This window comes from Ranitomeya variabilis, chromosome 8, assembly GCF_051348905.1.
Source record: "Ranitomeya variabilis isolate aRanVar5 chromosome 8, aRanVar5.hap1, whole genome shotgun sequence".
In the NCBI taxonomy this organism is placed as follows: Eukaryota; Metazoa; Chordata; class Amphibia; order Anura; family Dendrobatidae; genus Ranitomeya; species Ranitomeya variabilis.
In genome coordinates this window covers 53,701,156-53,725,985 of record NC_135239.1, presented here as the reverse complement: position 1 = coordinate 53,725,985, position 24,830 = coordinate 53,701,156, and the positions used below count along the sequence as shown (strand labels likewise).

The 24,830-nt window shown below is 46.1% G+C and overlaps 1 protein-coding gene across 1 annotated transcript in view; it reads right to left on the bottom strand.

The window, feature by feature from the left end:
- Window positions 1-24,830, bottom strand: part of ARHGAP29 (Rho GTPase activating protein 29) — a 150,689-nt gene that overhangs the window by 40,395 nt on the left and 85,464 nt on the right. The window contains exons 4-8 of the mRNA XM_077277488.1: window positions 8,820-8,916; window positions 8,058-8,130; window positions 4,859-4,922; window positions 2,643-2,780; window positions 2,399-2,463 (exon numbers count right to left, since the gene is read on the bottom strand). Of these exons, the coding sequence (XP_077133603.1) occupies window positions 2,399-2,463; window positions 2,643-2,780; window positions 4,859-4,922; window positions 8,058-8,130; window positions 8,820-8,916 (437 nt within the window). The remainder of the gene's footprint in view (window positions 1-2,398; window positions 2,464-2,642; window positions 2,781-4,858; window positions 4,923-8,057; window positions 8,131-8,819; window positions 8,917-24,830) is intronic.

Here is a 24,830-nt window from a genome sequence, read left to right as displayed (position 1 = left end):
AATACGTGCTCTGGCGGTCCACCAGTCATCTTTGTTTAAGACCTAGGGAAAAGATCCCTCACGGGAAAGCTGCAGCCAGTCGGCGACCTCAGCAGTTCCATGTCATACACTGAGTGGCTGCAGCGGTAATGTGGCAGTAGGGCACAAGTAAAGTCTGACGGGGGACCACTGGGGTAGCTGCAGCCAGCTGACGGGAGAATGAAGAATTGTGGAATTTTGTTTGTTGGAAACAGGACGACCCCTTTACCCGTCTTTACTACGGATTTAATACTGGATCTTCTGGGATTCTACTAAACTGAACTTAATGCACCCTAAATCAATGTGGTGGGCTCACTTAAAGTCATCTCTGTTCATTTTTTTCCCCTCCTAATTATGTGACAGAGCGCAAGTGTATTACAGTACTTAACGATCGCCATCCAGCCTGGTTTCTGCGCAGCTCCGCTCCCCTTCCGACCCACGACTCCTGAAAACAGACTAGCTAGATCACACAGGCGCTTGTGAATGGAGCAGAAGTCATTTTGTTAATGTAAATCTATGGAACCTCTTTTTAGTGCTCATAGACTTACACAGGAAAAAGAATCATCGCCCTACACACTGAGCAGGCAACACTACAGTGGTGACGTGGGCCGGAAGAGGAGCGGAGTGGCGCTGCAAACCAGCGAAGATGGTGATCGGTAACTATTTTTAATACATTTGCGTTACATCTCATATATAATGAAATAAAAATGACTGTTCCTTAAAGGTGTATTTGGTAGGGACAAGGATAGGTGATGACTTTTAGATCAAAGGTGGGTTTGAATACTGGTATTGCCACTGACCGCCACAATGGGGCACCTTTATCCCCATTAGAATAAAGCAGCAGAGCGTCTGCTAGACCGCCGCTCCATTCATTCCCTATGGGAGTGCCAGAGAAAGGCGCTTACAGTGCTCAGGCATCAATAGGGAATAAATGGAGGTGCTGGGGGGCAGGAGCACTGCCGCTCTATATAGGGAATAAATGGAGGTGCTGGGGGGCAGGGGCACTGCCGCTCTATATAGGGAATAAATAGAGGTGCTGGGGGGCACGGGCACTGCCGCTCTATATAGGGAATAAATGGAGGAGCTGGGGGGCAGGCGCACTGCCGCCCTATATGGGGAATAAATGGAGGTGCTGGGGGGCAGGCGCACTGCCGCTCTATATAGGGAATAAATAGAGGTGCTGGGGGGCACGGGCACTGCCGCTCTATATAGGGAATAAATAGAGGAGCTGGGAGGCAGGCGCATTGCCGCTCTATATAGGGAATAAATAGAGGAGCTGGGGGGCAGGTGCACTGCCGCTCTATATAGGGAATAAATGGAGGTGCTGGGGGGCACGGGCACTGCCGCTCTATATAGGGAATAAATGGAGGTTCTGGGGGGCACGGGCACTGCCGCTCTATATAGGGAATAAATGGAGGAGCTGGGGGGCAGGAGCACTGCCGCTCTATATAGGGAATAAATGGAGGTGCTGGGGGGCAGGCGCACTGCCGCTCTATATAGGGAATAAATGGAGGAGCTGGGGGGCAGGAGCACTGCCGCTCTATATAGGGAATAAATGGAGGAGCTGGGGGGCAGGCGCACTGCCGCTCTATATAGGGAATAAATAGAGGTGCTGGGGGGCAGGCGCACTGCCGCTCTATATAGGGAATAAATGGAGGTGCTGGGGGGCAGGAGCACTGCCGCTCTATATAGGGAATAAATGGAGGAGCTGGGGGGCAGGCGCACTGCCGCTCTATATAGGGAATAAATAGAGGTGCTGGGGGGCAGGCGCACAGCCGCTATATAGGGAATAAATGGAGGTGCTGGGGGGCACGGGCACTGCCGCTCTATATAGGGAATAAATGGAGGAGCTGGGGGGCAGGCGCACTGCCGCTCTATATAGGGAATAAATGGAGGTGCTGGGGGGCACAGGCACTGCCGCTCTATATAGGGAATAAATAGAGGTGCTGGGGGGCAGGCGCACTGCCGCTCTATATAGGGAATAAATAGAGGTGCTGGGGGGCAGGCGCACTGCCGCTCTATCCTAATGGGGATAAAAGTGCCCCGTTCTATCAATTGGTGGGAGTCCCAGTGGTCGGACCCGATCAATCTAAAAGTTATCACCAATTCTATGAAAAGGCAACAACGTGGTGTTCTGTTTGGAGCAAGTCCAGATCAAGAGAACAGCAGAGGATCATTTCTTACCTCCAGAACACAGACTTTACAACGGGGGCACAATATGGCCACCTAAAGGAGGTCTAGCAGGATGAAAACATAAGCCAGTCTAATAACATTACTGATTTCATAGTGTTTATTTAAGGATGAAGGGAAAGTAACTGATTAAATCAATGATATGAAGTGTAAAATTATTGATAGTTCACAACATGCTAATGAGACCAACCTGTGGGCCAACAATGGATTTTGCCGTTTCAGCCATCTTCGCAAGATTTCTAGCAGCTTCAGCTTCTGCAATGGAAAACAGAAACCGAGCAGTGATACAGATTGGGCTCAACAATAAAGAGAAAAGGTAGAATAGTCAGTGAATCAGGCGGTAATTCAGAAATCACATTACTGACAGTCTGAAGCACAAGCCTGGCAACAGATTTCATTCCAAAGCTCATTAGGCACCAAGAGAAGGCACTCACCCACATTAAGCCTCTTCTCCACCCAGGCCAGGATATCCTTGGTGTATTTAGACCAGGCTTTCGCATAGGATAAGGCCGATTCAACACCGCTGTCAATTCGGAGGAGCATGCCGTCCACTTCTTCTGCTCGAAGGTGCCCTGCAAGAGTCATCGGATGGGAAGATGAATTATGTCTATCAGAAGCCCCACGCTGGCTCCGGGGAGCGCCGCCGACTGGGAAAGCTCAAGTTACTCTGATCTTGGAGAGTTGTCTAATGCAGCTTGACACTAAATAGGACTGACAGGGATTTTAGAAAGAAAGGGTCAGAGTCACAAGCAACTACGATGAGCCCGTCACCTGCCATATGACCATTGTTATTCCTGCATGCCCACACATCAAACACAGTGTGTGGGCTTTTTTTTTTTTTTTTTTTTTTAAATCACACGCAAATAAAAAAACACACCAAATTCTCTAAAAGATAATATACTGCATATACATACAACTATATATATATATATATATATATATATATATATATATATATATATATATATATATATACACATACACACACATACAATATATTATATATAATTTATGTATGCATACACGCATTTATATTAAATACACATGTACATACACTCACACAATATATATTATATACATGTTTTTTATAATGTATGTATGTATGCACACAAATTATATATACGCACATATATATATTCTATGCTTACATACACATTTATGCACATATACACACAATATATATTATATATAATTAATGTATGCATACACACATTTGTATTCTATACAATATACATACACACTCACACAATGTATATTATATACATGTTCTATATAATGTATGCACATAAAATATATATATTCTATACATACATGCATTTACACACATACGTACACACACATATACAGACATACACATATCTATATATCTATCCTCAATGCTGAAGTCCAGGACAACCCCTTTAATAATGCATCGAGAAATCTGGTCACAGATCTGCTTAATCTGATGACGATACTGTTATATTAGTAGATCATTAGCAGACGTTTTCTTCCCAAAGCATTACTGAAAAAAGTGTATTCCCAAAAACATTGGGTACAGCACATAGTAAAATATAATGTTAACATCAATGTTAAAAAATCCAGACTTTTACATGTGCCCTTTATTTGAAAAAAAAAAAAAAGATGAAGTCTGGACCTGATGAGGCTGGTGTACCCAGTTTGAAAATACAAATCAGAAACGCTATACAACACATATCGAACGCGTCCTTACTAGTGATGAGCGAGTGTACTCGTTGCTCGGGTGTCCTCCGAGTATTTATGACTGCTCAGAGATTTAGTTTTCATCACCTCAGCTGAATGATTTACAGCTATTAGCCAGCTTGATTACATGTGGGGATTCCCTAACAACCAGGCAACCCCCACATGTTCTCAGCCTGGCTAGTAGCTGTAAATCATTCAGCTGCCGCGATGAAAACATAATCTCCGAGCAGTCAAATACTCGGAGACCCCCCCAAGCAATGAGTATACTCGCTCATCACTATTCCTTACCTGATAGGTAAAAGTTAGCATTTTTTGGCCCAGATCTAGCTTACATTGGATTATATGGCCGTCAATCTGACATGCAATTTCAAAGAAAATACACCAGCCTCATCAGGGATTAGATCTACTTAATAATGTATGCAGGCTGTATTATGAAATCTGGTGGAAGGCATTCTTTAAACAGTATTTGACACCAATGGTGGCTAAACACTTAGCAGCCGATGGCTGCCGGCTCACTATGCGGACAGCCAGTCCTTTGGGATCCTACCACAGCGCTCACAGGATAGATGGGGGTAAGCTGCTTCTAACCTGAGAACAGAAAGTTACGTTTTCTGATATTTAACATGAACAGTCAACTACCTTCCTGACCTTGGCTGATAAAATGATGGGGAAATATCTAATAAAACAGATAGTCGACTGTTCACACGAAATCAACAGGACCGGCTAAAGATAGTGTAGGTGTATAGCCACCATAGCAGGGCAGCAAGATGACAATGACGCGGGACGGCCACACTCACGCGGGACGGTCCCGCACACTCACGCGGGACGGCCACACTCACGCGGGACGGACCCGAGAGCCTCAGTTTCTGGGTAACTCATTATTCCAATGCAACCACAAATATTATCAATAGTATAGAAACACCTACAGAGAAAGCCAAAAATAAGACTTTACCTTGAAGATCATCTCTCTCATGAATTGACCCAGCAGAATCCTCCATGGAAACATTTTCAAATGACTAAAGAAAGTGAAAAATGGCCCATCAGTAAGAACAGTCCTCCTACGAAGCAGCAAGTGTAAACTGCAATGCCACCTACATATTATAGAAACAATGGGGTCCGTGGATAGGGGGGCTCAAACTACAATCTTTTATTGGTATTGAGACTAGCTTCTCCTGTGCGGGGGAAATAACCTATAGCTTTGGTCGGATTCACACATCCATGTGTCACAGTCCAAGTTGGAACCATAACGCCCAAACGGGCTGTGGGCCTCCGATCAGGACTTGACCGTCTCCAGACTGCGTAGTTTGGAAACCAGCTGTCGGGTCCGTGCATCACAGTCTATATTTGGATGTCAAAACATGCATGTGTGAATATAGTCTTATGGAAAATGTATGGGGGCAAGCCAGTAACCCTGCCGCAGACTGTTAGTGGTGCGGGTGTGTTAACTACCACTCAATAGGGACCCGATTTCAAAATTTGCTGTACCCCTTACACCAGTATTTCTCCAATCAGTGCCTCATCAGGGTGAAGAAAGCGTAAGACATCAATGTATAAAGTCTAAATAAAAAGCAAGGCAACACGCCAGGACATTGGGTACTGGACATGCGTAGTTCACTTTTATCTGTTTGTTTTTAGGACTTTTGATTATTACATTGAACAAGTAGACAAAGAGTGATCTGTTCCTCAGATTTATTATTAAAGCAGTTCAGACCACCCCGTAATAACGGATATTTCCTTGTCTGTGATTTATGACCGAGGTGGCTCTTTAGTTGTTTTTGAAAAATAATGGTCGGCTTACAGAACAAGAGGAGTTCTGCAAACCAATAATATAGGGACAGTGACTGATGTTAGAGAGGTTTTCCATGATGAATTATTTTATGCCTAAGAAGAAAGCGCTGCCTCGACGGCGCTCTTTGGTCTTTGCCATCACGGCTACAGCGGTGACATCACAACTAATGCTGCTAATCCCTGGGCTCAGCGGTAGTGCCAAAACGGGAGGTGTAAAAATAAAAAAAAGACTGAACAGTGGCAATGGAGATGGCACTGGAGAGGAAGAGTGAAAGTAAGGACACTTTTCTTGTTTTTAATAGAGCAACACCGTGCCCAAAAAATACATTAATGTGGAAATCCTTTTACTAAACAAATTTGCAAAATAAATAAAATTAGAGAGATAAAAAGGAATGAAAGGAAAAATTTTGTATGCAAAAACAATATTATTCTAAGGATACAGTCTGGGTGAATGTGGGATTTCCTGCACTTTGAAGTGTATGAAATCAATATGACATTCCTGCGAGTCTATGGCCAATGATTTAACCCCGGAAATGGACCGATTTCATAATGAAAGTAGAGAACAAAGTCAGGAAAATATTCACAATTCAACAAGAACTGAACTTACAACATAAAGAAACTCCAATAACTTAGGAAGAAAATGTGCTTTTACGCGTTTAGCAAAACTTTCTTCTCCCCTCATGAAAATGTCCAAATCATTTACAATAGTTGACTTATCAATATTATCGGTGACGGAGGGATCAGGTCTAATACTGGGGGGAGTGTCTCTCACAATGATCATGCACTTCAATGTCCACATGAACCAGGCACTACATGAAAGGGCTTGTCCGATCTTCTGCTGAAAGTCTGCATTCACTCTACATGACTGCAGACTTGTGACTAACAGCGCGCACACTGCATGCAGTCAGGATTCTCCTGTATTGCCGGTGAGAGAGTGCAGTCACAGGACCATAGATATGGGAATTGCACACTCCCAGCCATATTCAGACTAGACGTGCTCAGCCTCGCTCAATTCACTTTTATTGCGTGTGCCCGCATGTGTGCAAATCACACACTTGTAAGATGACCACCCATTCTCACCAGCAATACAGGAGAATCCTGACAGCTCACAGTGTGCACGCGGTTAGGGTTCAGAAGACTGCAGTCACAGGGTGAATGCAGACTTTCAGCAGACGACTGGACAACCTCTTCAAAGAAAAAGTGAAGCAAGAAATGAATGAGAAAAGTAAACAGTGACAAATTTGCCCCAAAACCTGTCAGGGTCTACTGTACAAAAACTCAGAGAGCAGGGATTACCTCTTAAAACAGGAGAAGGCTTGGTATATATTTCTCAGTTTTAATTGTGGTATGCAAAAAAAGATCAACTGCTGGGAAATCTTACATTTTTATGTATCATTTTAATGTTTTCTTTTCCTTAAAAGTGGAAATACCCTTTCAGGTGACTTCACAATAAGACATGTCTGTGTATACAAGACATAGGAAATCAGACTATTTCTGTTCATTATTTTACTTGTATCCTGTATTTTTAATAGTTTTCCCCATGCACTAGAAGCCTCAGCAGTGTCTCTTTTCCTTTATCTTCTTCACTGACTCTCCTATTAAACTGATAGTTCCTGTATTGTAGAGATCACTTCTCAACAATTACATTATGATTACTTGCAGGATTACAAAGTAACACCTCTATTTACAAAGTTGAAGGCAAATAACACATGGACTGCCATTGACCAATAGGAGAAGTTCAAAGCTCACCTCCTCCCCCTTCCCTGCAATGTGAAGGGGTGGACAACAGGTGATGTTCACAACTCACCTCCTCCCCCTTCCCTGCAATGGGAATGAGTGGATAACAGGTAATGCTCACAACTCACCTCCTCCCCCTTCCCTGCAATGGGAATGAGTGGACAAAAGGTAATGTTCACAACTCACCTCCTCCTTCCCTGCAATAGGAAGGGGAGGACAACAGGTGATATTCACAGCCCAAATTCTCCTTTTTCCCTACTGTGGGAAGGGGTGAAAAACGGGTGATGTTCACAACTCACCTCCTCCCTTTCCCTGTAATAACCTTTGCACAAGTCACAGAGCATGCTCAGAAAACTATGCCATAGAAGTCTACAAACATCTGCCGTAGGTTCTTATGAACCATGTGACTATTGTACGGCATATCTGTAAATGTTAACAGACTATAATCGCCTACAGAAAATAGGAATAAAAAAATGATCAGAAGTAAAATCAGAAAAATAAAAATGTCTCTGGTGTCATTTAGTGAAAAAAAACAAACAAACAAACAAGAAAAATATATTTTATACATTTACAGATTCAAATTGTAAGAATTACTGATTAGTCAGATATTTAAGGGAAACGCCTACCCGACTTCTCCGAGATGCGTGAAGCCCCAATGATGAGCCATTGTCTACATCTCCCATAAGGAAATCGGAAACACTGCAGAGAAGACAGAAAGGAGGCCATTACGTTACTAGTTGAAGCAGATGACACCACTTTGGTGGGGAAAAGGTATGATGTATGCATATGAGGAAAAAGGTGAGAAACCAAAATAAGTATGTACACCCATAGAGAGAAGTTATGTGACACAATTCTATGTCTGCACATCAAAAAGTGGAGCTTTGGAGAGCACCGACACCGCGTATACTGACTTACAGTGCTCCATGAATAAACCGTATGGGCTATGCTCCTACACGTCATTTGCTTTTCACCTTTTTTGGCCCAGTCACACTTGCTGACTTTTCAATAAACAGATAATGTTGTCTATCCCTTTAGACTATGTCCATCCATATCTCTTCCACACCACCTGAATCTGAGCTTGAACACCACCATGAAACCAGCTTGTCGGAAGACTTGGGTGCGCCCAGTAGATTTGCCAACGAAGGCGTCTTAACACCTTTCACTCCTCGAGGCACAGCGCATTCATTCTATAACAATCGCGTTTCACGTATGTCTTGATGATGATTTTTGGCCTTTGTAGCTTATTTCTGCAGGTGGCTGCTCACAGGACGCATTGTTGTTGACCAGTCATCTGGTTCCCTCAAAGCCTCCATCAGTGTATGACCATGAAACTAACAATTTCTTGGCCCCTTTGATCTCCGTGTGCGAGCCCACACTCCTGTACTTACACGTTACCGAAGGTGAAGGCTAAAGTGTCAATGGATGAGAAGATTTCTCCAAGTTGCTCCCTCCTGTTCTCTTCATTAATGTTCTTGAAGTTCACAGCTAGAGGGAAACAAAAAGAAAAAAAGGAAAATCACGCCAATCATCAACAAAAATAATGCAAATTAACTTTTTGAATCTTAATTTAGACTTTATGATTTTGTGACACAGGTACTTTATAGTCATATCAGTCGCTGTATCTATGTAATTTACTCATTGTTTCATGATTACACAATAAATATTTGCTTCACACCTCTCTGTAGGATCATTGTACACAGGACAAGGCATCTGGGTGCATCATGGTGGGGCCATAGATTCGACTACACCTTCCCACCTGCTTCTTTGATTGACATCTATGGCTTCATAGAGCGGGAAGGTGCATTTAAATGTTTGTCTCCACCCTGATGCACCGAGCACCTGTGTTTGGTTTGAACAGTCATTCTGTGCCGACACAGTCCCTTTAAAGTATGGTTCTCTTTTATAGCCCCATTATTCATCCTCCTGTACCTCCAGGTGGGCCAGTCCAACCCCACATTCACATACATGGACAGTAGATCTCACCATCCGATGTGTATGAGACCTTCCAACTCTTCCCCACCAGAATGTGGGGAAATAGGAGGATCAGCCAACTGGAACTTCAACACGTGATCCTTTTCTATCCAGGTAGATAAGCTGCTGCCAGAGTGCAGGATTACTCCAGCCGACCGGCGGCACTGAAGGGCTGTCAGTCGGCAACGAGTTTGCCAAACATTGGTGGTTTAATAGCCGTTGAGGCAGACAGACCGCACTTCACTGGTGCCCAGAACGATCAATGATAGATGGTTTTGCGTGCACACAGGCCAACATTGTTCTCAGTACAGGAGGTCCGTTAGTCATTTATAAGGGGGAGACTGGAAAGACGGCCGCCTTCCAAAAGCACAGTTTCTTGGTTATCTCATGTGTAGGGCCAGATTAAAGTCCCCCATACACAGACTAATGCCAGCAGGTTCGGCCGACAGGATAACTTGCAAGGGGTCCCCGACAATTTTTTTTACCAGGGACGATATCAGTCTGGTATGTCAGATTTCACACTGCCGATCATGCTGCCCCCCGCCAACAGATATGTCTGAAAATTGCTTTCTCATAGAGAAGACTAGCACTTTGCCGAACAAGCGTTTCTGTGTATGGGGGAAGACGGCCGAGATGGCTGACAATTGACAAAGCATTGTTCATCTGATGAGTGTAACATGTGACCCCCCTCTGTCTACTTCTATGGGAGTAGTAATGTAGTGGACGGAGCAGGGGTCACAGATTACATACATTAGATACTGCGCATCTAATCCCATCCTGTGCGATATACTCTGCTGAGCCCAATCTCTAACCCCACTACAGAGCACGGCATGTAATCCCAGCGTGTTACTGTATGCGTAACTAATCGTGCACGTGATACACTCCGCGTATCTAACCCCACATCATGATACCGCGAGCAGCCCTAATTTACAGAACTGGCGCTGCTGGATGTCCTTGGTGACAAAATGGCTCCTCACTGTGATCCTAAACTTTAACAAACACCCGGAAGGGGAGGAGAGGAGTGGCGTCACACACACACACACACGTGTGATCAGACCCCACCCACATTTACTGCAGTTGTAAAATGAGCTAAGGGGAGGAGAGGAGTGATGTCACACACACACACACACACACACACACACACACACGTGTGATCAGACCCCACCCACATTTACTGCAGTTGTAAAATGAGCTAAGGGGAGGAGAGGAGTGATGTCACACACACACACACACACACACACGTGTGATCAGACCCCACCCACATTTACTGCAGTTGTAAAATGAGCTAAGGGGAGGAGAGGAGTGATGTCACACACACGTGTGATCAGACCCCACCCACATTTACTGCAGTTGTAAAATGAGCTAAGGGGAGGAGAGGAGTGATGTCACACACACGTGTGATCAGACCCCACCCACATTTACTACAGTTGTAAAATGAGCTAAGGGGAGGAGAGGAGTGATGTCACACACACACACACACACACACACACACACACACTGAACTTACTCCACTAAAAAACAAGATAATATATTCTTTACAAAAATTAAAACATTAATTTCAACTGTTGAGGGGAAAAAAATGACATGGCACCTTCACTTTAAAGTGTATGGTGGTGCTTTAGTTTAGCTTTATTTACCTGAGTATATAAAACTCCTTTCACCAAGTAGTAAATGAACAATCTAAAGACCACAAAGCAAACAATGTCAATTCTAGGACATGGCCACTAGCGAAGAGCAAAGAAGACAATTATAAGAATAAAGCAAGATCTTCTGACAATTATGTATTTTTTTTTTGTCCCCACAAAACACTTTCGGGCATCTTGTGTGAGATCAATCGGAGGATTTAGGAATCTGCTCTCGGAACAGCATGTTAGAAACATCTCCCTTCACTTTCCTGAGCGGCTGTCAAAATTTCAGTAACTGAACCATCAACAGCGACCATAATGCAACCATAGAAAAGCAGCAAGAACACAACCGGTGATTACAGGAGGTAATGGTACTTATGTATAAAGAAAAAAAAAACTTCAATCACCCGGGTTATTTCAGCAGTTTCTGAAAAGTTGGCGTAAGGTGCATGCACACAATATACCCATACATCAAATGTACTCTTAAGAGTAAAATTAAATGTAATTGCCCCTCAGTCAGTAGGGCACAGCAATATGATACATTCCCTTGGCAACGCGAGTTAATAGCCTGTTAATCAAGTTAGCGAAGAAAAATAAAGCCTTTGTATCACTTGAAGGACACTCTTTCAGAGGGGCTTTTAATCCTGTAAAAGTGACTCATGCAATGTTACAATAGGTTGTTACCCTTCCCACCATATTCTCTAAAGATTCCTCTTTAAAGTGGCAGCAGACTCGCCATTGTATCAAAGACCGCAGGTCATCAAAAGTGTCCTTAAGAAACCTAGAGAAAAGCAGTGGACATCTCCACCCACCCAGACCGACAGTAACTATAATAGGGGGGATTGGGAAGATGCCGAAACACCATCTAGGAAAAATTACAAAAATTGATATCATGCGTATTTTATACATGGAAAGTTTAGGTAAAAATGTATGTTCATTGTTAGTAATCTTTCATCTTCTAACGTCAATAAGATTACACAGAAGGGTAGGAACATTGGTGACCAGTCCAGAGGTCAATGGTAGTTACAGAAAACCTCCTGTGAGAAAGCACATCAGGTCAGATTACTATTGGATATAATAAAGTAGTTTTATTATTAGTGTAAGGTGCCCATTGATACTAATCTTTCATCTTCTAACATGTCAATCAGATTTGACAGAAGGGTATTAACACTGGTGACCAGTCCAGAGAGGTCAATGGTAGTTACAGACAACCTCCTGTGAGAAGGCACATCAGGTCAGATTACTATTGGATATAATAAAGTAGTTTTCTGATTTATAATCACAGCTTTGATTGGACCTTTTGCTCAGATCATAGTGCATCCCGGTATTGTTAATTTCACATCTGCGTTCTTCATTGGCATTGTTCTGCCATTGGAACATGGTGGTGCCTGATCCATTTCTTACAGGGCACTAATGGTGCCTGATTTACTTCACTGAATAATATATAGCCTGTGTGATTTTTTTCCACGGTGCCTTCCCTTTATTAGACATGCAATATTGGTGGAGTCGGCAGAACGGAGCCTGCAACGCAGAAGTGAACACGGCCTATTTAATAAAGATTGCAATGGTTCTAAACCAAATAAAAGGCAGGCGGCCATCATCCGGACACTACCTATTGTTCATATTAGTTTTGTGTGTCACATATTTTTTGGGGGTAATTTTTTTTCTATATCACGATCTTTATTAGAATACAAAAATGAGTAATCTAGCAATTCTCATACTGGCCACTGTTTTTTTTTTTTTTTTTTTTATAGACTCCTACTTCCTCTCTGTTCAAGAAGAGTTTACAGCAGTTTCCTTATCATCAGAGGCAGGATTAAAGCCTCTTGACAGAGCTGATAACACAGCATTCACCAATAACAATAGGCGTTGTCACAGCTGACTATACTCCCCACTCCCATTACCAGTGACCTTTGCAAACACTCTACTGATGTCTCAATACAAAAGATATGGTCTGAGTCTTGTAGATCTGTAGCCTCTTTCACTCCAGCTCTATTACCGCCTAGCGCTGCCGCCTTCTGTTGGCCTCTAATGCTGCGCGGCTTCAGGCAAAGGCAGCGTCAGTCAAGCAGAAGGTGGCGCTGGGCGGGGAATAGAGCTGGTGTGGCAGAGGCTTCAAATCTCCAAATAGCTCTTCAGCCTCATTTACATTTTCAATTTAAACACTAATTTCTCAGTAATGGAGGAACGGACTGACCATGCAAAAGTATTGCTGGACTTTTTCTTTACAGGAATTCCCAAGATCCTCATACACATTAAAGTTGGACAAACCTGTACTTTTGACCAGACTGAACCTTTTGACCATCTAATGTGTGTGGCTAGGTTCTGCAGACTGAAATCCAACATCCTTTCCTTTCACCTGTAGGGAAACTCCACCTGCTCCGAAAAGGTCAGATAAAACTAGAACTCAGAGGGTTTAGCCAACATTTATCTAATACGTATGGCCTCCATTACCTTATATCTGATCAGTTTGGCTACAAGAACGTCCAAGAACAAATTGGAATGTAACATTGTACTGAACCAACAAGGTCATCTGATTGTTGACGGTGAGGAACAATGCCATAAGACGTGAGAATAGCAAAGAAATACAAAGCTAAACCAAGAAAAAGAAATAAAACAACCCGAGGAGTAAAAAACTTGTGACATTCTTATGGAAACACCGATGGGATCTTCCTACACTACACAAAACCTTGTGACATTACAACAAAGCCAGCCTCCCTTTCCTGTACTTGCATCTGTTTTCGTAAAACCATTGTATTTATGAGTTGCATTTACCAGGGACGTGCTCAGGGGCCTATGGAGAATAAACAAGACATATGCACCTAAATATACCCTTAAAGGGTGGCGGGAGTGGCACAGAAAGAAAAGGATGCTTTTTCGAGCACAACAATTTTTTTTCAGTTTGTATAGCATATTTTCACTATGTGGACTTTGATGTTGTGTTTGCTAGAAATTGACTTGATAAAAGTTGTAAAACTGGTCCTGTAGATTTACCAGGCTGGATGAGCGCTCTGGTATTTTTGACTTGTTCATGAAGGAGCTTGCCTGTAGAAAATTACAATTTTGTTGCCAGATTTATGGGCAAATGTTAAAACAAATACACTTTCAAAAAACATTTGACCTGTCAACTTCCAGATCAGCAACTGATCAAAACTTTTGAGACCTCCATCGATCACTAGAAAAGAGGGGCAGAAGTGCTCAGCAAAGTTCAGCTCTCCTCCACATGAACCTGTGCTCCTCTCCAGTCTTGGAGCAGAGATTCGCTGAGCTTGACCTCATTTTAGCAATGCAATGTAGTGTCACATCCTGGATTTCACCCATCAAAACTTTGAAAAAGTTTTCTGGAAACGCAATTACATTTTAGGATTGCTAAGAAATTCATGAGTGAGTGCAAGAATTTTTGCGATATCTCTTCAAAACATTTTGCTGACAGTCATAGTGGACACTTAACTTCTTCTAGGTTCAAATCTACACTGTCTCTCTAAAGCTGCTTCTTGTGGAATATCCTAACATATCCCAACAAATTGAATCTTAGCCAAGGAGAACCTCATTACAGATGACCCAGCTTGTGTCTCACCATCTTCCCACACGATAGGATGGTGCCGCCACTGCCACTCCGAAGGGTTCAGCTTTTCTATATCGAACACTCTACTATATTTAGGCCATACAATCAACTGTCCATAGAGTAGACCAGTGTTCCTCAACTCCGATCCTCAAGGTCATGTTTTTGGGATCACCTTAGTATTGCCCAAGTGATAATAGCATCACCTGGACAAGAAAGAATTCCATCACCTGTGCAATGCTAAGCAAATCCTGAAAACATGACCTGTTGGGGGCTCGAGGACCAGAGTTGGGGAACACTGCACTAGACCATGTATAGGAAACAAAAACAAGGAGAAAGCCAAAACCATTCAACCTGTGTGTGAACGTGTCCTTAAACCAAACTTTGGACTGAGCAATCAAGCCTGCAGGTACCGAATGCTCACAAAATAAGATGCAAACATGACACTGGTCCTTTAAAATCCAATGTCTTTATTCAGAAAAACATGTTTAAAACTGGCTGCAGAGAGGGAAGGAACACATGTGCGTGACAACAATCGTTTCGAGCTTTCCTGCTCTTCTACTGGTCCTGGAATGATCCTCTCTACAGCCAGTTTTAAACATGTTTTTCTGAATAAAGACATTGGATTTTAAAGTACCGGTGAGTGCCACTACTTTTTCTTCCTATATAAATGTTTAGACCATGTGTAGATCATTGAAAAATAAAGATGTTGGAGCATTATCTAAGATTTATGGAAAAATATGAAAAAAAATCTACCAAGGTACCAAGAAGAGTAAAACAAAATATTGTAGCATTTTTCTGGCATGCAGTTCAAAACAAACTACGGTAATAAAAAATACAAATCTGGATTCTACCCCAAAATTTATTGTTTTGTAGTTATGAAACCTTCTTAATGTCTTTTCTAAACGAGAGGACATGAAGATTAATTGTTTGATGAATTATTTATTAGCAGAATACAATTTCACAAGTGAGTGCGAGGCCCGAGTGAATGCGATGGGAGGGTCCAGACACCGACACGTAGCTCCGCGAAATGAGAAAACAACAGGAGGAAGACGACTGGAGGGGGATGGAAGTGAGCTGGGTAAAAACTCCGGCTGTAGTAGTGGTCATAGTTTAATCTGTACCCGGTGGAGACATTTACATGGTCTTAATCTGCTCTTCCACCAGTAGCATACTGATCACTGGCCTCCATAGGCTCCAATAGCGTGTCTTTATGAAGATTGAGTCTTATCCCCAATTGCCCTATTCAGTTCAAGTAGTTGTCATTACTTGGTCAGACGTTCCACCTTCTCCCTCAGAACATCTAGTACATGTATGGATGACTGAACTGGAAAGAAAACTCCTTTGTACCGACTAATCGAGACTGGTAAAAGAAAAGATTTTCAGTATTTTGTTATGCAAAATTGCTGAGGTTTATTTTTTTGGGTCAGTTCCCAAAACTGCGTACAATGAGTGGGTGTGCATATATAGTACATTCACTAGTTTACGGCTTATTTTGAGTCCTGCTTTTTCAGATTCACAAGATACAAAGTGAATGAGCAAAAGAGTCATTTAAACAAAAAAATAATATTTGACGTGATCGCCATTTGCCTTCAAAAACAGAATCGATTCGTCTACGTACACGACAAAGTCAGGGACTGGTAAGAATAAAGTTAGGAATACAAGGCGAATTTGGGCGAAACACCATTGCTTGCTCCACGTCACTGCAACATCGCAGTGCAATACAAGTGAAGGAGGTCCTTTTTTATCCTTCCCTGCCAGGAGCTGTGGTATCAGACCATGTTCCTGCACAGTCAGACACAGACATTACACAGTACACAGCAGGGGCACATTTATAAGATTATCTCAGCACAGGAACATTTTATTTACACACATCCAATTGTGGAAATTATTATTATTCCAAGATCTATTGACTAAAATTAACTTTTGTTCGTGGGAAAATCCCTTTAAAAATCTGTGTGCCAATGACCATGACTGTATCATGTAACCAACATCTGAAAGATAAGATCATTAGATAGGGAGAGATGTAGATATATTTTTTTTATTTTATTTTTTTGGGAGGACAATCGCAAAAGTTGAGAAATCTCAACAAAATATCAGTGGGTGTAAATGGCCAGAGGAGACTAATTTCAGCATGTGTCTGGTCAGAAATCTGTGTGTATGTCACGGGAGACAAAAGTTCCGTGTCACAACCATCATTCTATTACCACGAATCCGTGTAAGCAAGGTAAAACAAAATATCGGGCCGCGTAGGACAAACCTCAGTCATGAACAGTTTGGCATTTGGGTGATGAATGGGTTAAAGGCTTAAAACATCTTCAACTCTATTTTAGTAGCCGAACGCAAAAAAAAATAATTGGGGAGGAAAGTTCGTAATCCCTTGATCCCATTCTTTTTCACTGCTGCATATAACCATAAAGAAAACAGTACATTGCTAAAACAGCTTTTCATTGATTCCCACGAAGCCTTTCGCCGGCACATACTTCTCCAATAATGCGGCTTCCAGCAGGAAATGGAGTCGCTGCAGACGAGCTCGGCTCAGGCATCATACAATAGTCACTTCTTTCAGGACACTTCCGCTCAGAAATTTTTGTGAAGACATAGCAAAAAGAGGAACTAGGTTTGCTAGGGAAGTCCGAAAAGAAATAAAAAAAGTTCCAGTCTTTGACTTCTGTAATTGCAAAGACCACATGGACTTAGACTGCATTTACACCGAACTGTGAAAAAAAACTGTTGAAAAAGCAAAACACTCAATCATGGGGTGAAATCAGCTTCTGAGCAGTGCAAAAAGAAAATCATGCTTATAATATGGCTGCAGGAGTGGCATCGGAGTGCTGTGATAGGGGTAAACTAAAGCTTTCTTTCTTTCGGAAGAGGCAGCGGCAGGCCGGCGGAAGAGGCAGCGGCAGGCCGGCGGAAGAGGCAGCGGCAGGCCGGCGGAAGAGGCAGCGGCAGGCCGGCGGAAGAGGCAGCGGCAGGCCGGCGGAAGAGGCAGCGGCAGGCCGGCGGAAGAGGCAGCGGCAGGCCGGCGGAAGAGGCAGCGGCAGGCCGGCGGAAGAGGCAGCGGCAGGCCGGCGGAAGAGGCAGCGGCAGGCCGGCGGAAGAGGCAGCGGCAGGCCGGCGGAAGAGGCAGCGGCAGGCCGGCGGAAGAGGCAGCGGCAGGCCGGCGGAAGAGGCAGCGGCAGGCCGGCGGAAGAGGCAGCGGCAGGCCGGCGGAAGAGGCAGCGGCAGGCCGGCGGAAGAGGCAGCGGCAGGCCGGCGGAAGAGGCAGCGGCAGGCCGGCGGAAGAGGCAGCGGCAGGCCGGCGGAAGAGGCAGCGGCAGGCCGGCGGAAGAGGCAGCGGCAGGCCGGCGGAAAAGGCAGCGGCAGGCCGGCGGAAGAGGCAGCGGCAGGCCGGCGGAAGAGGCAGCGGCAGGCCGGCGGAAGAGGCAGCGGCAGGCCGGCGGAAGAGGCAGCGGCAGGCCGGCGGAAGAGGCAGCGGCAGGCCGGCGGAAGAGGCAGCGGCAGGCCGGCGGAAAAGGCAGCGGCAGGCCGGAGGAAGAGGCAGCGGCAGGCCGGCGGGAGAGGCAGCGGCAGGCCGGCGGAAGAGGCAGCGGCAGGCCGGCGGAAGAGGCAGCGGCAGGCCGGCGGGAGAGGCAGCGGCAGGCCGGCGGGAGAGGCAGCGGCAGGCCGGCGGGAGAGGCAGCGGCAGGCCGGCGGGAGAGGCAGCGGCAGGCCGGCGGGAGAGGCAGCGGCAGGCCGGCGGGAGAGGCAGCGGCAGGCCGGCGGGAGAGGCAGCGGCAGGCCGGCGGGAGAGGCAGCGGCAGGCCGGCGGGAGAGGCAGCGGCAGGCCGGCGGGAGAGGCAGCGGCAGGCCGGCGGGAGAGGCAGCGGCAGGCCGGCGGGAGAGGCAGCGGCAGGCCGGCGGGAGAGGCAGCGGCAGGCCGGCGGGAGAGGCAGCGGCAGGCCGGCGGGAGAGGCAGCGGCAGGCCGGCGGGAGAGGCAGCGGCAGGCCGGCGGGAGAGGCAGCGGCAGGCCGGCGGGAGAGGCAGCGGCAGGCCGGCGGGAGAGGCAGCGGCAGGCCGGCGGGAGAGGCAGCGGCAGGCCGGCGGGAGAGGCAGCGGCAGGCCGGCGGGAGAGGCAGCGGCAGGCCGGCGGGAGAGGCAGCGGCAGGCCGGCGGGAGAGGCAGCGGCAGGCCGGCGGGAGAGGCAGCGGCAGGCCGGCGGGAGAGGCAGCGGCAGGCCGGCGGGAGAGGCAGCGGCAGGCCGGCGGGAGAGGCAGCGGCATGCCGGCGGGAGAGGCAGCGGCAGGCCGGCGGGAGAGGCAGCGGCAGGCCGGCGGAAGAGGCAGCGGCAGGCCGGCGGAAGAGGTAGCGGCAGGCCGGCGGGAGAGGCAGCGGCAGGCCGGCGGGAGAGGCAGCGGCAGGCCGGCGGAAGAGGCAGCGGCAGGCCGGCGGAAGAGGTAGCGGCAGGCCGGCGGGAGAGGCAGCGGCAGGCCGGCGGGAGAGGCAGCGGCAGGCCGGCGGAAGAGGCAGCGGCAGGCCGGCGGAAGAGGCAGCGGCAGGCCGGCGGAAGAGGCAGCGGCAGGCCAGCGGAAGAGGCAGCGGCAGGCCGGCGGAAGAGGCAGCGGCAGGCCGGCGGAAGAGGCAGCGGCAGGCCGGCAGAAGAGGCAGCGGCAGGCTGGCGGAAGAGGCAGCGGGAGGCGAATAAAGGAGGCAGCGGGAGGTCAGCGGAGGAGGCAGCGGGAGGCCGGCGGAGGAGGCAGCAGGAGGTCGGCGGAGGAGGCAGAGGGAGGCCGGCGGAGGAGGCAGAGGGAGGCCGGCGGAGGAGGCAGAGGGAGGCCAGCGGAGGAGGCAGAGGGAGGCCGGCGGAGGAGGCAGAGGGAGGCCAGCGGAGGAGGCAGAGGGAGGCCGGCGGAGGAGGCAGTGAGAGGCAAGTGGAGGCGGCAGCGGGAAGTGAGTGGAGGAGTCAGCAGGAGGCTAATGGAGGAGGCACTGGGAGGAAAGCGAAGAGCATCAAGTAGGGCGACTGTACACGAGAATTGGATACACACTTCAGCCCTATTGTGGAGGGCCGCTTTAACAAATGAAAATGATTGGAGTGGATTGAGGATCTATTTGGATTCTGCTCACATTGTTTCATATACAGGGTCTCGGCTGATGGTCAGTACAGAAACAGGACAGTTAAAAAGTCTGAAAATTAATCACTTCTGATAACAGATTGTTGTATTTTAAATGACAAAAATCATCACGTGAATGTGGTTGAGAAAATTCACATGGAGCAGAAAAAAATCAGAATGGCTGCCATGTAAGGCCATGCGCACACGCTGCGGATTCCATTGCGGAACTTTCCGCAGCGGATTTGATAAATCTGCAGTGCCAAAAGTACTGCGGATTTTATCGCGGTTTCCACTGCGGTTTTAGACACCTGTGGGTTTCTATAATGGGGCATGTGTAAAACCGCTGCGGATTCCGCACAAAGAATTGACATGCTGCGGAAAACAAACCACTGCATATCCGCGCGTTTTTTTCCGCAGCATGTGCACTGCGGTTTTTGTTTTCCATAGGTTAACATTGTACTGCACACTGCATGGAAAACTGCTGCGGATCCGCAGCGTCAAAAACGCTGCGGATCCGCAGCAAAAACCGCAACGTGTGCACATAGCCTAAAGGTACAATTGTCCTGCATGTAAATGGCCATCAGCACTGGCCACCGGCAACATCAGCTAAGGGAGCTCAGGATCAGTGTCGATAAGCTGACTGCCGACTGTCCGTACTGAGACAACTCCTTTAATACACGTGGACAGATTTCATAGGTTGTGAACCCAGTTTTACCCATCAAGAACACAACCATGTGCATTTTCAGCCATTGTCCTGCGGTCACCACAGACATATCTGATACTGCATTACAACCCAAAATCTGTGTGTGGTTTTGTATCATCTGGCTTTTCATAGATTTAAGGCATCCAGATCCTGCTAGTTTTTATTTATGAATTAAAAAATTTATTCAGGATCTGTCTAGTATGAAACATTTTCTGCACATAGTAAATGATCTTTTAGGCGTCCATACACATTAGTGCAAAGTCAGACGAACCTGCAGATTTCATGATATTTAGGTCTCCTGACTTCAGCTAAACTGATGTCAGAGGGGAAAAAGAAAAAAGGATGGGGGAACACCAAAATTTGGCGCTTAATACACTTTTGTTCTCATGGAAGATAAAGTTGCCAGCAGAGGTATATGACGCTGTCATCATTGAAAACACATTTACTCGTCAAGATAACCAAGTGACAAATTGGCCATACAATAGCTATTTTTTTCTACCCAACTCGATCAGGTGAAATCCGTGATAAATACTTGATAGACTATATGCACAAAACTATTGGGACACACCATCTAATAGATTTTTCATTCCATCCCATTCCCACAAGTATATAAAATCCGGCCCCACAGGGGACAGCCATGGCTCCTTAGCTCCCTCCTGTGAATGGAAATCTTAATACTTCAGCACAACACATTTAGGATAATTGTAGCTTCCAACTTTGTGGGAATAGTTTGGGGAAGGCCCTTTTTCTGTGCCCCATGACTGTGCTCCAGTCCACAAAGCCAGGTCCATACAGACATGGTTGGGGGAGTTTGGTGTGGAAGAACATGACCGGTCGCACAGAGCCTGGACCTCAACCCCATCAAACATCTTTAGGATGAACTAAAAAAGGAGACTGTGACCCCGGCCTCCTCCACCATCAGTGTCTGATCTCACAAACGTTCTGGATGAAAGGGCAAAAATTCCCACAGACCCCTCCAAAATCTTGTAGAAAGTCTTCCAAGAAGAGCAGGAGCTGTTATAGCAACAAAGGAACCAACTCCAAATTAATGTCTATGGATTCAGAATGAGTTGTCAAAAGTTGCAGTAGATGCAACGTGGAGGGGGCATAATACTTCTGTCCATACATAGCATACAACACAAACAAAAAGTAAATATACACCGCTCAAAAAAGTAAAGGGAACACTTAAACAACAGAATATAACTTCAAGTAAATCAAACTTCTGCGAAATCAAACTGTCCACTTAGGAAGCAACACTGATTGACAATCAATTTCACATGCTGTTGTGCAAATGGGATAGATAACAGATGGAAATTATTGGCAATTATCAAGACACACTCAAAGGAGTGGTTCTGCAGGTGGGGATCACAGACCACATCTCAGTACCAATGCTTTCTGGCTGATGTTTTTGTCACTTTTGAATGTTGGTTGTGCTTTCTCACTCGTGGCAGCATGAGACGTACTCTACAACCCACACAAGTGGCTCAGGTAGTGCAGCTCATCCAGGATGGCAAATCAATGCGAGCTGTGGCAAGAAGATTTACTGTGTCTGTCAGTGTACTGTCCAGAGGCTGGAGGCGCTACCAGGAGACAGGCCAGTACACCAGGAGACGTGGAGAGGGCCATAGGAAGGCAACAACCCAGCAGCAGGACCGCTACATCAGCCTTTGTGCAAGGAGGAACAGGAGGAGCACTGCCAGAGCCCTGCAAAATGACCTCCAGCAGGCCAAAAATGTGCATGTGTCTGCACAAACGGTTAGAAACCGACTCCATGAGGATGGTCTGAGTGCACGACATCCACAGATGGGGGTTGTGCTCACAGCCCAACACCGTGCAGGACGCTTGGCATTTGCCACAGAGCACCAGGATTGGAAAATTCGCCACTGGCGTCCTGTGCTCTTCACAGATGAAAGCATGTTCACACTGAGCACATGCGACAGACGTGACAGAGTCTGGAGACGCGTGGAGAGCGATCTGCTGCCTGCAACATCCTTCAGCATGACCGGTTTGGCAATGGGTCAGTAATGGTGTGGGGTGGCATTTCTTTGGAGGGCTGCACAGCGCTCCATGTGCTTGCCATAGGTAGTCTGACTGCCATTAAGTACAGAGATGAGCTCCTCAGACCCCTTGTGAGACCATATACTGGTGCGGTTGGCCCTGGGTTCCTCCTAATGCAGGACAATGCCAGACCTCATGTGGCTGGAGTGTGTCAGCAGTTCCTGCAAGATTAAGGCATTGAAGATACGGACTGGCCTGCCCATTCCCGAATCTGATTGAACACATCTGGGACATCATGTCTTGCACAATCCACCAATGTCACGTTGCACCACTGACTGTTCAGGAGTTGGCAGATGCTTTAGTCCAGGTCTGGGAGGATAACCCTCTGGAGACCATCAGCCGCCTCATCAGGAACATGCCCAGGCGTTGTAGGGAGATCATACATGGCACGTGGCAGCCACACACACTACTGAGCATCATTTCCTTGTCTTGAGGCATTTCCACTGAAGTTGGATCAGCCTGTAACTTCATTTTCCACTTTGATTTTGAGCATCATTCCAACTCCAGACCTCCGTAGGATATTAGTTGTGATTTACGTTGATCATTTTTAGGTTTTATTGTTCTCAACACATTCCACTATGTAATGAATAAAGATTTACAACTGGAATATTTAATTCAGTGATGTGTAGGATGTGGGATTTTAGTGTTCCCTTTATTTTTTTGAGCAGTGTATATTGTCTAGGTCATCTCTGCAGTAGAGATGATCCATCTCATATCACCGTAGGCAATGGGGGAAGGAAGTATTCAGGGCATGCGACTGACTCCTTTATATTTAGTCTGACATCTATTTACAGGCTATTAAGAAGATTGTTGGAGGCTTACCATATTTTTATAAAGAAACACCTTTTCATTGTGCGTCCAAGATTAGCCACTGGGCGACAGAGGTCCTATGTCACTGGATTACACTTACATTATTATAGAAGTTTAAATTGGCCACTGAATTAATTGCACTGGAAAAATGGAATTCATGCCAGATTAGGCTATTCCTTAAAAGCCATGACTACTCGTTTTTCTGAGTGGAAGACCAATTCCCAGAAAGCTCAGGATAAACTTTAACAATTATTGATCCCGACTGCCTCACTGTTCACGACTCCCAGTGTCCACAATTCAATAAAAAAAGCTCAGTGTAAAAACCTCACATGAGCATATAAAAAACGGTGCAATTTTCATCTAGTAAAAATGTGATGATTTCTGATCTGTATGGTCATCATGCACGTGGCATTCTTTTTTATACAACAGCAATGAATAAAATTTACAAGGCCAAAAACCGTTCACAATGCATCCGGAAAAATAGGATGCTATAGATTTGCTCTGTATGGGAACTGATTTTTGGGGCATCTATAGAATTGAGAAGACTAGTGCATGTGAAAAAGGTCATCTGCATAAAACAACTGAATAACATTGCTCCGACTGTGGTCAGTTTTTTCAAGAACAACCAACAATCAGACCGAATAAGAATGTGAACATTGCCCAAGAACGAACTCGTCCAATAGAGTAAAGTGACTAGTGATGAGAAATGTGCTCGGATAAGGTGTTATCCGAGCACGCTCGTGTGCAGTCCATCTTCGGTGTGCTCGAAAAATATGTTTGAGTCCTCCCAGCTGCATGTTTCACGGCTGCTCGATAGGCGCAACACATGCAGGGATTACCTGTATGTTAGGCAATCCATGCAGGGATTACCTGTATGTTAGGCAATCCATGCAGGGATTACCTGTATGTTAGGCAATCCATGCATGTGTCGTGGCTGTCTAGCAGCCGCCGGGGACCGGCGACACACGCAGCCGCCGGGGACCGGCGACACACGCAGCCGCCGGGGACTGGCGACACGCGCAGCCGCCGGGGACTGGCGACAAGCGCAGCCGCCGGGGACTGGCGACAAGCGCAGCCGCCGGGGACTCGAACGTTTTTTTTTCGAACACGCCGAAGACACTCGGTTAGCACACGAGCATAATCGGATAATACTTGATCCAAGCATGTTCACTCATCACTAATCTGGACCTCAAATATTGATCCCAAGATGTTCTCCAAACAGACATTTATCTACCGAGGAGCCTAAAACATGCCATGTGCCTGAGGGGCGCGACTGGAATGGGTGTGTGTGGCGTATAATTTCTCATCTTCGAAAACACAACATGCAAAAATTTAACACTCGATTGCACAAAAACAAAACGTCTACAGCAGCCATTTAATTCCAGACGTGGCCCACGAAGCCATTATTTTCTAGTTTATACATGGCATGGCAATAGAGCTGTCCATTCAGATTAAAGAAAAAAAAAAAAAAAAGGGAATGTCCTCCCGTGTTCCCACGGAGCCTTTTGTAAAAAAGGATGTAGTCACAAGTGAAGAATGTGGATTGCATTTTGCCTGCAATCTAAAAAAGCAT